The following is a 13,406-nucleotide window of genomic DNA, read 5'->3' as shown; positions in this document are numbered from 1 at the left end:
TAAAGGTCAACACTCAGATGCGGTCACCGCTGTTTTACTTCCTCTAATAAAAAATTATCCCGTCAAGAAGCCTATATAAATAATGAATCCCGAACCCCTGCTTAACAGTCACTCTTATATACAGTCAACGTTTGAATAGTTATAATATTCGGCAAAACCTACCAAACATCGATCCATCAATTTTCCAAAAGATATAAATTCAGTATGTAAACTTTGCATAATATTCTTTTGTAATTTTAATTGCATATCTGTGCAATAATTGTATATTTCCCTGACTTTGAACTCATCTTATATTGTCAGAATTTCGTTCATTTGCAAACAAAGAACCATTTCAGTTATTGTTAATACTGTATTCTACAGTTTCAGGAGGAACCGCCTCCTATGCGGTCACCCGTGTTTTACGCACGATTTCTTTTGTCCCGCGAGTGTTCGCAAAAGAGGGGTTTTACTGTAATTTAGCCATGCTGTTTCCCATCAAAGTAATATCGCATAACAAATGTATGTCTTTGTACAAGCTGTCCCGAATTGATTGCACAGCAGATGCAGCCGTTGACTTTAGAAACATACTTCCAGGTGCAAAAAGTTTTCAAATAACGTGTGGTTACTCAAAATGTCTTACATCTCCTAAGGGATCGTATACATAAAAAAAATAGAAAAATTTGCTTTTTATTTACACCCTGTGTGCTAAAACCTATTGTGAAGTGAAGTGTAATCAATGAAATTTAAATGCGGCTCTGAGAAGTCATTTACAAAAAACTGCATATTTTTAAATGCAATGTTAACGGACATATGACTTTGAAGTTTTCAACATGTATCACAGTGATTGAGGTTGTGGTTCACAAATCGCGAAAGGTAAATGAAATTCAAAGTTGTAAAAGTTCTGTGATTGCCAAAAATATAATTGTTATTTATTGTCATTAAAAAAATAAAATGTGGCTGAGTTCATTCTATTTGTGTGGAGTTCCTAAGAATGACAACTTTTGAGGTAGTGAAAACATGACACTACAATGACAAGTTAACAAAAGATAGTGATTATATTTATTTAATACTTCGATAAATATTGCATTTAAAAATGTCAGTTTTTTGCAAATGACTTTTCAGAGTGGAGTCCACATTTTTAGATAAATATATAAATATATACACGTTTGAGCGCACGGAGACGGTTAATTAATTTCATTTTTTGTTAAAAATGAATTAATTTCTCAAATTTTTCCTGTATACGACCCGTCAAACAAATTTTGAGATTTTAAGTAACTGCACGTTATTTGAAAACATTTTGTAATTAGAGTATGTCTTTTAAGTCAACGATTGCAAAGATCTGCTGAACAAACAGTTTGGGACAGCCTTACTACAGTATTTTGAAATATTTGCCCACTGGGCTGGTATTAAGCCATAAAAGTTATTAATTAAACTTTTATTCAAATTTATTTTATAAAATGTCTTTAATGGCAATAAATGAATCATAGTTACACACTACATAAGATTCATAAAATATTTTTTAATGTTTTGGTCAGTTTGAGTTCACTTGTTGTCACCTATAGTACCTATAAATCAAGTATTTTTACCGATTGTGTACTCCAGTAAATTTATGATTCGCATTTCATTGAAATACATTCGATTTTTAAGGAAGTTGGGGGGTAAAACCATAGATCTCTCATGGAGAAATTCAAATTTTTTATATTGATATACAATGCCTCAGCTACGAATTTTTCGGCTAACGAAGTTTTTTTTCGCGATTTTTCTGTCTCAGCTGATGAATACGGATTCAGCTAATGAACATTTCCGTTTATGCACGTGCAAAAAAAAGTAGTCACGTCGTGAGCTGAATTTTAGCAACAATCATCATCATCAAAATTACTGTCGTGTCACTAGAGCCCGATTAACTCATATCCACTTAAGATTTTTTTTCCCCACACAGTTGCATCTCCACTTCTCTTTCTGAAAGTTTTTGAATCATTTTTTGTGTGAAAAATGAAAGATTCAGCTAATAGAAAATGCTTTGGAAAAAAAAGAGCTTACGTTTTCAAAGCTCGGGTTCTTTCAGCGCAAGACTCGTATGCTGGGTATTAATAGGAAAAGGTTTTCTACGGTGCGCTCAGCGTAAAATCGCTGATTGGTTAAAAACCTGACATTCAGGTTTTTTTAACCAATCAGCGTTTTCACGCTGCACACGGTGCAGGTAACCTGTTCCTAGGAAAACCCGGCTTTAGCATCAAACTGAACAGTCTGGTTACATTCTCAGAGCTTTTTTTTTACTATCTGCATGTATCAGACACAGAAATGCGTTGACTGAATCACAAATGGATGCGAATCCGTCAGAGTTTGTGTTGATTATGTACATTAGTGTAAAATAGAAAGATCTTCGGTATCTCTGAAGAAAAATGTAGAAGATGAGAATCTTCAAAATTCAGTAGATTCTCATTCATCCAATTTTGAAGCTATTCACTTTAGACTTCAGTCAGTTTTCCTCTGTAGCGCAACTTCAAGGTTTAAAAAAAACATATCTTCAAACCTTTTTTTGTGTCGATACTAATTTAACTAGCGTTTACCAGAATGGATCATCTTTCTTGACCACTAGGTAAAATTTTCTCTCTCTTCTCATATTGTTGCATTCGTATGATGATAATAATCACAAAATAAAGTTTTTAACAACTGGCTGTTGCGAAGATGAATTTTTTGGAACGAATCATCTTCGTTAGCCGAGATATCATCGTAAGATGGAGGCTAACTTTGATAAAACAAGTTTTGAAGGAAGCATGATTTTTATCTAAGTTGACCATATCACTATTATATTTCTTTGTCAAACTTGTTTTATATAGTCAAGGAACTTTTGTAGTATATCACCAGCCTTAGATTTATTCCACTTTCCTATCAGTTATTTGTAATATCGGTGAAATAAATTTATTGATAAACTATTTCATTTACTTGGTAATCATGTATTGTTCAAATGTTTTTCCCGAAGGGGCAGCTGTACATCCTGTAGTGACGGTGACTCAAAACTACGGTGATCAAAAGTCATCCGATTCTTCTCCAAGTCATAGCCAAATATCTAGGAACTCTTCCCGTAAATCTAATAGTTCTACTTTAGTACAGCATGGTGAGCGTGACTTCTCTTGTATTTCATTCTGGAATTAATGTTTTCTTTTCGTCATCTCAATGAATAAATTGAGCCAGAGATGTTTTTTGGTATTTCTCTTCTCGACCGAACAGTTGACCTGAAACCGATGAGGAAAGCGAGCAGCCACGTTGACGTCTACAGCTTGTGGGTTCCCCTTAAGGACATTGTCTGTTACCTATCGTTGTTAGAAGGAGGCAGGCCTGAAGACAAGCTCGAATGTGAGTATATACAATAAAGACCCGTTCACACGAGTTAAATGATTAAGTAGTTAAATTTAAAGTCGCCAAGAGCTCAAATAAACTGTCTCAACATAAGTCAGGGGCGTAGCCAGAAATTTCGTTCGTGGGGGGGGGGGGGGGGACCAAAGTGACAGAACAATGGATTTGGCCATCTTTTCCCCTTTTTTCGGTCATTTTCTCACATTTCGGGGGGGGGGGACCAGACCCCCAAGTCCCCCCCCCCCCGCTACGCCCTCGACATAAGTAATCAAGTGGTGCATGCTCGTAGGATAATACGAGGCCACGCACACTGGCGCATGCGCATAGTACGTACTTAATAGACCGGTTCCTATTCTATTTTTGTCTACGTACCCACTAAATCACTTGACAACTTAATAACTAAACTAGTATAAACGGAGGTTAACATCTGCATTCATTTTAAAGTACTCGACAGCTTAATATTTAGACTAAATTATCTAGCCCTTGCAAACGGGCCATTAATATGTAGAAATTCACTATCGGTTGACAAGAACTGGGAGGGGCGGCAAACGGGGCATTCATTCAAACCAAGCACAATTCCAGCCTGTAGCCATGGTCAATTTACTACCGATTGAGATGTGCCCGAAGTATGTGTGTGTAAAGGTACCTAGCAGTCTAAGTGCGTGTTTGAATTTAGGGCATACGAGGCAGTCCCCGAGCAGCAAAATTTAAGGGGTAGCAAATTTTTGGTGGGAACAAAAACTCCGTTAGGAATCGAATTTACCTTTCCCCCCCCCCCCCCCGATATTAATATGGATACGAACTTTATTTCGGAATAAAAGATGTGCTGCCTCGCTGCTGTTGCAAGAGCACCACTGTTCAATTCCCGGGTAAGACAAAAAACTTTCTTTCCAAAGTTCGTCTTAGCATTAATATCCAGCAAGTCTCTTTCTTCGATGTGTTGTGGGCTGAGGAAATAACACCTCACACACTATCTCTCTCTCTCTAATTTGAGTTAATTTTTCAAATGGAAAAATGATAATAAAAATCATATATTTATTCAGATGTTTCCGACTAATATATATGTGTGATGTGAAACTCTTATCGGCTGAGTATCCACCGAGAAAATACAAATATTGTTCATTGACTACATACTTTATTTTTTTATTCGTATTTCTGAATTTGATTCCACCGCTGCGAAAATGATGAATAATATGAAAAGCGTTCCGGAACATTTTGTCTCCGATATTATTGTGTAAGACAAAATTAGTTATAATGTCTTTTGCGTGTTTTGTGCAACAACGAAATCCGAGGATTAATTTAATTAATGCTTCTATTTCGGATGTTTATCGAAGGCGTGTCTCTTGACTCGACAGGCCAAAGATGGATTGTGTAAAATGGTCCGCCTCTTTCGGATCATTCTTGGTGTCTTCTGGAACATGTCATTCCGGAGGGAACGCAAAAAGAAAATTATTTTTGTTCCGAATATAACGCCATCATCCGAAGTCTTTGTTAGCTGATAGAAATATTCTAATGCTACAAGTTACACACGATATCGAAAATTTTGCAAGATTTGTATATCGCACATATTCAGTGTTTATACAGTATGTATAATTTAAAAAAATGAAGAAAATTAACAGAAAGAAATGATCGGAAAAAGAATTGAAGTTGAAAAACAAAATTGGAATTTTTATATGTACGTGAAAAACTACTACTACTTAACTGTACATGCACCTCGTACACATATCTCTGCGGAATTTATAACGAATCGGTACTTGACGGAATGTATGTATTCTAAGTGTGTGTGCCACCCTAACGTATTTCTGTTGTGAGAGTTGCGCTTGTTTCGTGGACTTACTGGTGCTGCGATCTGTCTCTAATATTTTGAAGTGAAGAAGACAAATGCTTGAATTTTCATGTTATGTAAGTACAGAATCATGTTAAAGACTTTACGTGAAAGACTACTACATGCACCTCGTAAACATTCCTCCGCGGAATTTAACGTGAAAAAACAACAATGCGATGCCTAATCTTTGAAATATTTAGACATTTGTATAACCTTTTACTCAGTAATATTAACTAGTAAACAAAATATCAGCGTTGCAGTAGTTAGAAAAATTGAAATTATATCGATAACGAAAAATAAACTCGTGGGAAGGAAGAGCTTTCTCTCTACATGAGGAATCGATTGTGTACAGGGATAGAGATAGGTTAAGTGGGATATGCCGGGTGATGATGATATGAATCATCAATCACACACATTTGGTCACTCATCCAATCATATTTCCCTCAGAACACTTATCGGTTCTTTCAAAATAAAAAGGAAGAAGTGATAGATAATAATGAAAAAAGTACTGAAGAAACAAATTTTGAACGTGTTTTTCCCGGATTGAATTTTCTGAATTTGTGCAGCCCATCCGTAAGATTTAAAAAAAAAATCCTCGCAAAAACTGTAGGAATGTTTATTTGGAATGTGTGGGTGAAATGAATCTCTGATATATTTAGCAATTGACCAATGTGAAGTGTTTTTTGAAAATTGTTGAATTTTTGAAATTCATAATTTTTTTCAAACTTTTAAAATTCATAAAATCCTAACGAATAGTCAGTGAGATATCCACGTTTGAGGTTCATTTTATTAGCGATTGCCGTATGAATATTACTACAAAATGCAACAAATTTTGTTGTTGTTTTTTTTATAATCTTACGGACAAGCTTATAAACTGTAATCTGGGAAAACCGCGTGTAAACTGTTTTTTCTTACACGTGTTAATGTAATCCTACTATATGATAATGATATTCATACATGTTGTAATGCATCATTATATCCGGGTAAGTTCGCAAATTTTGTTATCATTATATCGGAGTTCGACTATATTAATCACACATATTAGGCTCATTTGGAATTTTTTCATATTTATCAAATTCCCCAGTTACACTTGGGTATTATGCATAATCACAAATTATAAAGGCAATAATTTTCAAGTATTTATGAAATTGACCGACACTTGGTTATTATGCATAATTGCCAGTTAAAGTGATTAATTTAGGGAAATTTACCAAACTTACCAAAATGCTCGGTGATTATGCATAATAAAAGTATTTCTCACATTTAGGCGAATGCAGTGGTTTCTCTTCACACAAATGAGGATTTTCGGAACCCCAAAATCTCCAGTTTTGTTTTCTTTTTTTAAATTTTAAAAAATTAAAAACAAAACTAAATTTTCGAAATTTCTGTACAACATTCTTACAGTTTTGCTAATAAACGTACCGTTTACCGCATAATTCTATTGATCTTTGTTGTAGAGATAATTAATTTTGAAATGAGGGCTTATTCGCTGATCACCCTGTATTTGTATATATACAGTATATATATGGAAAAGATTTTTTTCTAAAGTCATTTCAGAAAAACCGACTTTAGGAATAGTGACATGCCTTAAGCAGAAATCTGAACAACTGTTGAAACACTTTCAAGTCAAGAACGGAATACGAACCATAACCCCCTGTTCAACTTTCACTTTACTACCCTAGTTTATCGCTGCAATGGTCGGCTGAAGTTGGTTTTCTGTGGTTACCAACTTCGAGACGCGAATGCGAGCCGATCTCCCCGTTAAAAAGTGTTGCCACAGAGAGCAACAGATACAATATAATTATTATATATTACAATATAATTATAACAACAATACAATTATTCAATCATTACACTTCATTAATAGTTAGAAAAATTGATGGCAGATGGAAGCATTACACAGAAACAAACTTCACGTCGGGTTCTCAACACAAACATTCCGACATGTACCAATTCGTTAGAAATCCCGCAGAGGAATATGGACGAGATTCATGTCTGGTTCAGTAGTATATAGTAGTCTATAGACATTATTATAAATAATAATGTTTTTTTCAGTTACTTTTGTCCATAACCAACAAATGGATAAAAATAAAATTTTATCAGTAAAAATGTGCATGTAGGAAAATATTGAAATTAACTACATAATAAAATAATACGTTACATATAAGAAACATCCTTGAAGTGGAACTTCTGCTGTCACCTATCGGATAAAAAACACAACTGCTGTGATTCTGCGAATGATATTGGTGAGTGGTTTTCGATTGATGTACCGCATAGAAAGAATAAATATAGTATAATATTAATAAATATTTTATGAGTAAATTATGAAGTTGAATTGTCAAGTTTGTTCCAAAACTTTAACAGTTGTTGTTGTTGTTTGTACGCTGTAAATTAACGATAGTAAAATGCGCAAAATGTGGCGTTTGTAATTGTAATCAAAAAATGTATCGGTAATAGAATCGAAATGATTCTGATCTATGTTTTCTTACGACTGCCAAACAAGACTGTATTTTGCGCATTTTACTAACGTTAATTTACCGCGTACAAACAACAACAATTGTTAAAGTTTTGAAGTAAACTTGACAGTTTAACTAGTATTATTGCTCATAAAATATTCATTAAAAAAATATCGTACTATATTTATTTTTTTCTATGCGGCACATTAATCAAAAACCGGTCATCAATATTAGGCGCAGAATCAAAGCAGTTGCATTTTCTATTCCATGGGTGACAGCAGAAGTTCCACTTCAAGGATGTTTCTTATATGCAACATTATCTAGTTGTATTATGTAGTTAATTTCAATATTTTCCTAGAAGGCACACTTTTACTGATAAAATTTCATTTTTATCCTTTTGTTGGTTGTAGACAAAAGTAACTAAGAAAGGCATTATTTTTTCATGGTGAATAAGTTTGCAAAATATGGACGTTTAAAGCCAGAGAATGACTGAGAATAATTTCCAGTACAGAGTTTTCTGCTGAGCAGAGAAAAATTTCCAATAATTGTATAAGGTAAAATGTTAGTTTATAATTTCGTACAGATATCGGAATTCTGCGCGCAGAGGAAACAACATGTCAGTGCAGGGTAACTAAAACAGAATGTGCCCCTCCCCCCGCCATATCTGAAAAAAAAAAAAACAAGGATCTCTCGTATATCACCGTAAGTGTTTTTTATATCACCGAAATGAAAAAAAAGTTATTCAGCTCAGTCGGGTTGTTTGAGCAGGTTGATGTTTAGTATTTTTTATATTTCAAAGATGGCAGCAGGGATTCTGATGTAACAATATTAATTATTATACTTGTATACGTACTAAATATACGAGTGAAAGCGTCGAAGTAGTGTTATGAGACATATTCCTAAACTTGGACATGAGGACATGCGCACTCATATTTGGCTATGTTTCTTGCACATATTTACAACAGATGACTCCACGACACCAACATTGAACGACAATTCTTTTTCAACTAAAACAGAATCGCTTTCATGTACAAATAAAACGCCACAACACACACGCAAAATGCCCAACGAGGTGGCTGAAACTTTCGTTCTCCAGGCCGGTGTGCTTACCACTCTACCAAACAACATGGTTCATAGTATATATAAATTTTTATAAAATATGTTTTACAACGGAGGGTATTTATTGTTTCCCCACCCCGCACTTTTTTTTGGTTCTGAATTGACTTAAGAAGAGATTGCCTGATTCTTTAATAAATTACCCATAGAGCTATCTTAACGCACAGGCCTGCTAAGCACAGCCCGAAAGGCCTTCTCGGGTACATAGGGCACTCCACGTTAATAGGATCAGGTGCTATGATTAGGTGCTATTTAGGGCCCTCCGATTAGGGCTTTGTCCGAGGTCCCCTCCGGAGGCGAATTTATGGTTTTGTCACCTGTGGGCTGTATAAATTTTGTCACCCTTCACCCATTCTAGTCTAATTTTCTTGACCTCTCCTTCCTCCGAATTAACCGAACTGAACTATAGCTCGCTTTGCCCCCTCCCCCCACACCGTAAATATGCTTCTGTGTCTAAATCAGTCTTTTGGTCGTTCACACCCTCTAGGTCACTCTTTTCGTCCCTCGCTCACCAGATCATTCTTTTGGTTTCTCACATACTTGCACACTGTTTCGGTCACTCACATGCTTACACACTCTCTATGTCAGGTGTTTCCACGTAAAACTTCTCGCGGAACCCATGATGATAATAATGCTGTGCCACGTAAATCAAAGAAATTTTTGAATATTTATCCAAAAGGAAAATGTTTCCCTACTGCCGTCTTAAAAGCATCATAGTTGTAGGGTGAAATTATAGAAGTACCACCTCTCAAAATATACATATTTATTTTTAGAAATCATTGTGCCAGATCTCACTGTGGAAGTTCTTGTTCAAATGAGGTCCCCACGCCGTGCCCGGCTGGAACTCGTGTGCCCTGGGTGTCTGTCCCGTAAAACACACGCAAATTCGGCAATTCAAGAATCCTCATTCCCGAGAATAAAACTAGTAAATAGAAAAAGTTCCCAAAGAAAAACGTTGTTTTTACAACTTTTAAATTTTCTGATGAAACGGAAAATGACATTCTTGAACTTCTGGATCTCTTGGTTTGAAAATTCGACGGGAAAAAATGTAATTTTACTGTTTCCGAAGTTGGTCAGTCATCCAATTGGTAATGTTTTTTAAACGACACTATCTCGTTAAAATTAAAAATAAAGAATAGCTTTACGTGTATCAGTTAAAAGAAAGTTTTCTTCTTTGAAAGCATCCGGGTTCCGTGGTGTTTGATCAAGCAGAATCCCAAAAGAGCTGTCACTGAAACCCAAGGTTCCACAGAACACCAGTTGAAAACCCATGGCTTAGAATGCTCTTTGACAATATCCATTCAAATACGAAATTCAAAGCAACGTGGACACGTACACATATGTAAACAAAAGACGAGACCGTTCAATAAAATCAGGGACGCCCTGGCGTAGGACTTAAAGGACCCGAGTCATGCTCATTCAGGTGCAATTTCAAAAGTCATGTGTGAGGCCAGGCATACAAAAAAATAATCAGGTTATGCAAGGAGTTCGGGGACACCTAGGGTCTCTTAGGCACCCTTCGACACTATGCTATTCAACTACGAGATTCAAAGTATGATGTACAAGTATGAATATGTACACAAAAGTGCGAGGTACTCACGACAAATATTTGAAACCCATTAACGGATGGGGCGTTTCTGGCCAAGCAACCTGCCAGCTAGCGAGCTTCAAAATTATTTCGAACAGCCTCACGCCGTAGGACGGAAGAGAATTATGTAAAAGCGAGCATGAGCACATCCGTTCCTTCAATAAATTAATTGTCCGGTAGGAAAAAAATGCTGTTTTATTATTGTATGATTAGCTGATGTTCATCATACTCCCCTATCACGATAAACAATGACTCAGAAGTCACGATATCATTGAGTAATAAAACAACCTTTTATTGTAGATGCTCGTCACCCAGCACTACCTGGGTGCGTACAACATTTTCTAAATGCGAAACACTTCTGACGTCACGTGCAACGACTCAATGAGAGAATCACGTGCATTACCATATAAATATAAAAAAGGGAATATCCATTTAATACTCGCTATGTTGTCTAGTAACGACATTAAATAAAAGCGAAACAAAAAGAATGCATCAAGGGTTGGCGATACCTCATCAAGCGTACCGTGAAGATTTCTCATTAAAGCGTCTATAACGGTACACGGTATGGTAATAATAATACTGTAGTAATAATAACAACGCGGGAAAGGTCGTTTTGTCGAGTACTTCCAAATGGCACTTGCGGTCGAGTAGCGTTTCTATGTGAGTGCGAATAATCCTCTTATTAATGGAGGCTGACATGTGGGAGGATAGAAAAAAGGAAAAGCAAATGATCCGAGAAGAAATAACAAGAAGAAACAACTACTTGAAGCCAATAAATGGTCGAATCTGGAACAAAAGCCAGACAATCTTACTTCTTTTTTTTTTTTTGCTTTCCATTTCCTCTTAAAAAAGACCTTAACCTTTTTTTTGCTTTCGGTTATATTCGAGGCAATTTCTATTACTTTTATCTCTTCTCCTACTTAAGCATTAATTCTTGTTACTGATGGTTGAACCAAAAAGAGGCTCCTTTAGTTTCTCGCCTCTTGTTTTTGTTGCATTGCACTTTACTTCCTTCATAATGGAGATAAGAAATTCACTTATGCAAATTAAGACTTTTTTTGCTATTTCCAGTGAATTAACACTTGATTTTAGTGGATTAACCTTTTTTACTCAATTTGTGAATATCGTGGAATATTCCATGAATACTCATGCATGATTTTGCTTTTATTTTACAGTCACCTTCCGTTTGTATGATACTGATGGAAATGGTTATCTAGATAGCAATGTAAGTTACAACTAATTTCTTTTTTCATTCATCTGAACTATTTTAATGAACTAGTCCAAACACCCGGCACCTGCTGTTATCTTCATAACTTCAATACAAAGAAGAATTTAAAATAAACAACTCGTGGCTTTTTTTTTTTTTTTTTTTGGGCGCTTGTGGAAGAGCATTTATTTGGAAATGAAGAAACCATCGCTTGCGGATAATATTTTTTGGTATTTTCCGAATTCTCTCTCGACGGTTGCAATATGGTTATAGATTTTCTACTCGCGAAGTATAAACACCTTTGACTGACCATACGTCTATATGGCCGAAAATGGAACATCCTAAACAATCATTGTCAATTAACGTCTAAAAAAATTGGCCGTACTATCAGTCATCACAACAACCGCATCGTGTGTATGTCGCCAATCTGGTATCCGAATATTGAACAGAGCCTGTTTAAATATTAATCACTTCAGAACTAGCTTCATTTCGTTTTGTTTCATAAAATGCTATAATTGAAATTACAGTTTGTCTTATTTCTTTTTTGAAATCGAATGATGAACCTTAAGTTTAAAGAAATAAAGAAATTTCGCTAACATCAAAGTACTGTTAAGAACACGAAATTAATCTTCAAAGTAAACCTTCTGTCCGTTCTAAATATGGAAATCTAGTTATAAGGCGGCCTATCGTTTATTTAGTCAATTATAAGTCATATTATTTAGTCAATTAAGATGCGTACTTCCATGAAAATTTTCTAAACTTCATGCAATAGATAGAAAAAGAAACAAAGATGAGCTTTTGAGGTGTCTGGAGTGAAGCTAAATGAGTATCGACATACGGATGACGCAGATCACTTTTTAGTTGTTTACGTGGTATTTTTTTATTCCATCATTCTTTAGCCTAATTTACACGATTCGTCTCGAAAAGCCTTCTCACATCATATAAGAATGAATTCATGAGTTTTGGTAACAATTCCATTCATTAAATAACAAAGGATTGTTAATCAATAAACTAGCAGGCTGTCAGTGTTGATCCATCAACTGATACAATAGCTATGTCCTTCGTGATTGTGTCATGACGAGGAGTCATTTTTCAAACACCAAACTCAAACAAACCAATCATGATATTTTGAGTACGTTTCTCTCCCGAAAATTTAAATTTTATTTTTTGTAACAATCTCAGTAAACTTCTTTTCATTGTTAGGAATTATTGAAATAAGTATAATGACATAATTTGATTAATGAGTCGAGTACAGTACGACACTTAAGCACAATCTTTAACATTTGTGACACCGATTCAAAACCATACTGAGCATCGAATTTCTCATTCGGCTTCTTCTATCTGTACTGAAAGGATGTAATGATATCTGCTGCGAAAACATAAATAACCAAATATCTCGCCATGACCATCCATAATAAGAGTTTTCGATCGAATCACGTAATTGCCGACTATTCATCTCGGAGGAAGAAGAATGTCTTCAATGAAGTGCAAACACTGTGCCGTGTGACACGTCTCATCTGTGCCGTCATCGTGTCAAACGCGTAATCTTCGATGCTCCACCGAAATCACGGAACACCATATATTTACACAGCGTGTCCTGTAAGTGTTAGCACGGCCATTATCTCATGGTGATTCCAATGTATGATTCCAATTTAAAATATGCTTAACAGGCGTTCAAAAATTACCCTGTACCAGTTTTCAGAAAGTAAATAGTGTGTAACAAAATACAAAATCTAAATTTTTATACCCCGCCTGTGCTCCAACTTCCAATTAGAGAATTGTTGCCCTGTATCTCCTGATGCCAACAAAAACATTCCATGTTTCTAAGTGCATTACTATTCACAGAGATATTCGAATTCGAAAAACGGGGGAAATTTA

At 35.4% G+C, this 13,406-nt stretch overlaps 1 protein-coding gene across 6 annotated transcripts in view; it reads left to right on the top strand.

The window, feature by feature from the left end:
- Nucleotides 1–13,406, top strand: part of Dgk (diacyl glycerol kinase 1) — a 283,957-nt gene that overhangs the window by 160,913 nt on the left and 109,638 nt on the right. For 5 of the 6 annotated variants that reach the window (XM_089236594.1, XM_089236593.1, XM_089236592.1 and 2 more), the window contains exons 7-9: nucleotides 2,963–3,097; nucleotides 3,211–3,336; nucleotides 11,497–11,546. In XM_089236594.1, coding sequence (XP_089092720.1) covers nucleotides 2,963–3,097; nucleotides 3,211–3,336; nucleotides 11,497–11,546 — 311 coding nt within the window. The remainder of the gene's footprint in view (nucleotides 1–2,962; nucleotides 3,098–3,210; nucleotides 3,337–11,496; nucleotides 11,547–13,406) is intronic. The other variant, XM_089236591.1, reaches the window with a different exon arrangement.

This window comes from Pholcus phalangioides, unplaced genomic scaffold (assembly GCF_987345545.1).
Source record: "Pholcus phalangioides strain wild (caught in Gottingen) unplaced genomic scaffold, Ppha-v1.0 ptg000009l_1, whole genome shotgun sequence".
In the NCBI taxonomy this organism is placed as follows: Eukaryota; Metazoa; Arthropoda; class Arachnida; order Araneae; family Pholcidae; genus Pholcus; species Pholcus phalangioides.
Note: the sequence above shows the minus strand (reverse complement) of the source record. Positions and strands in the feature narration are given on the sequence as shown.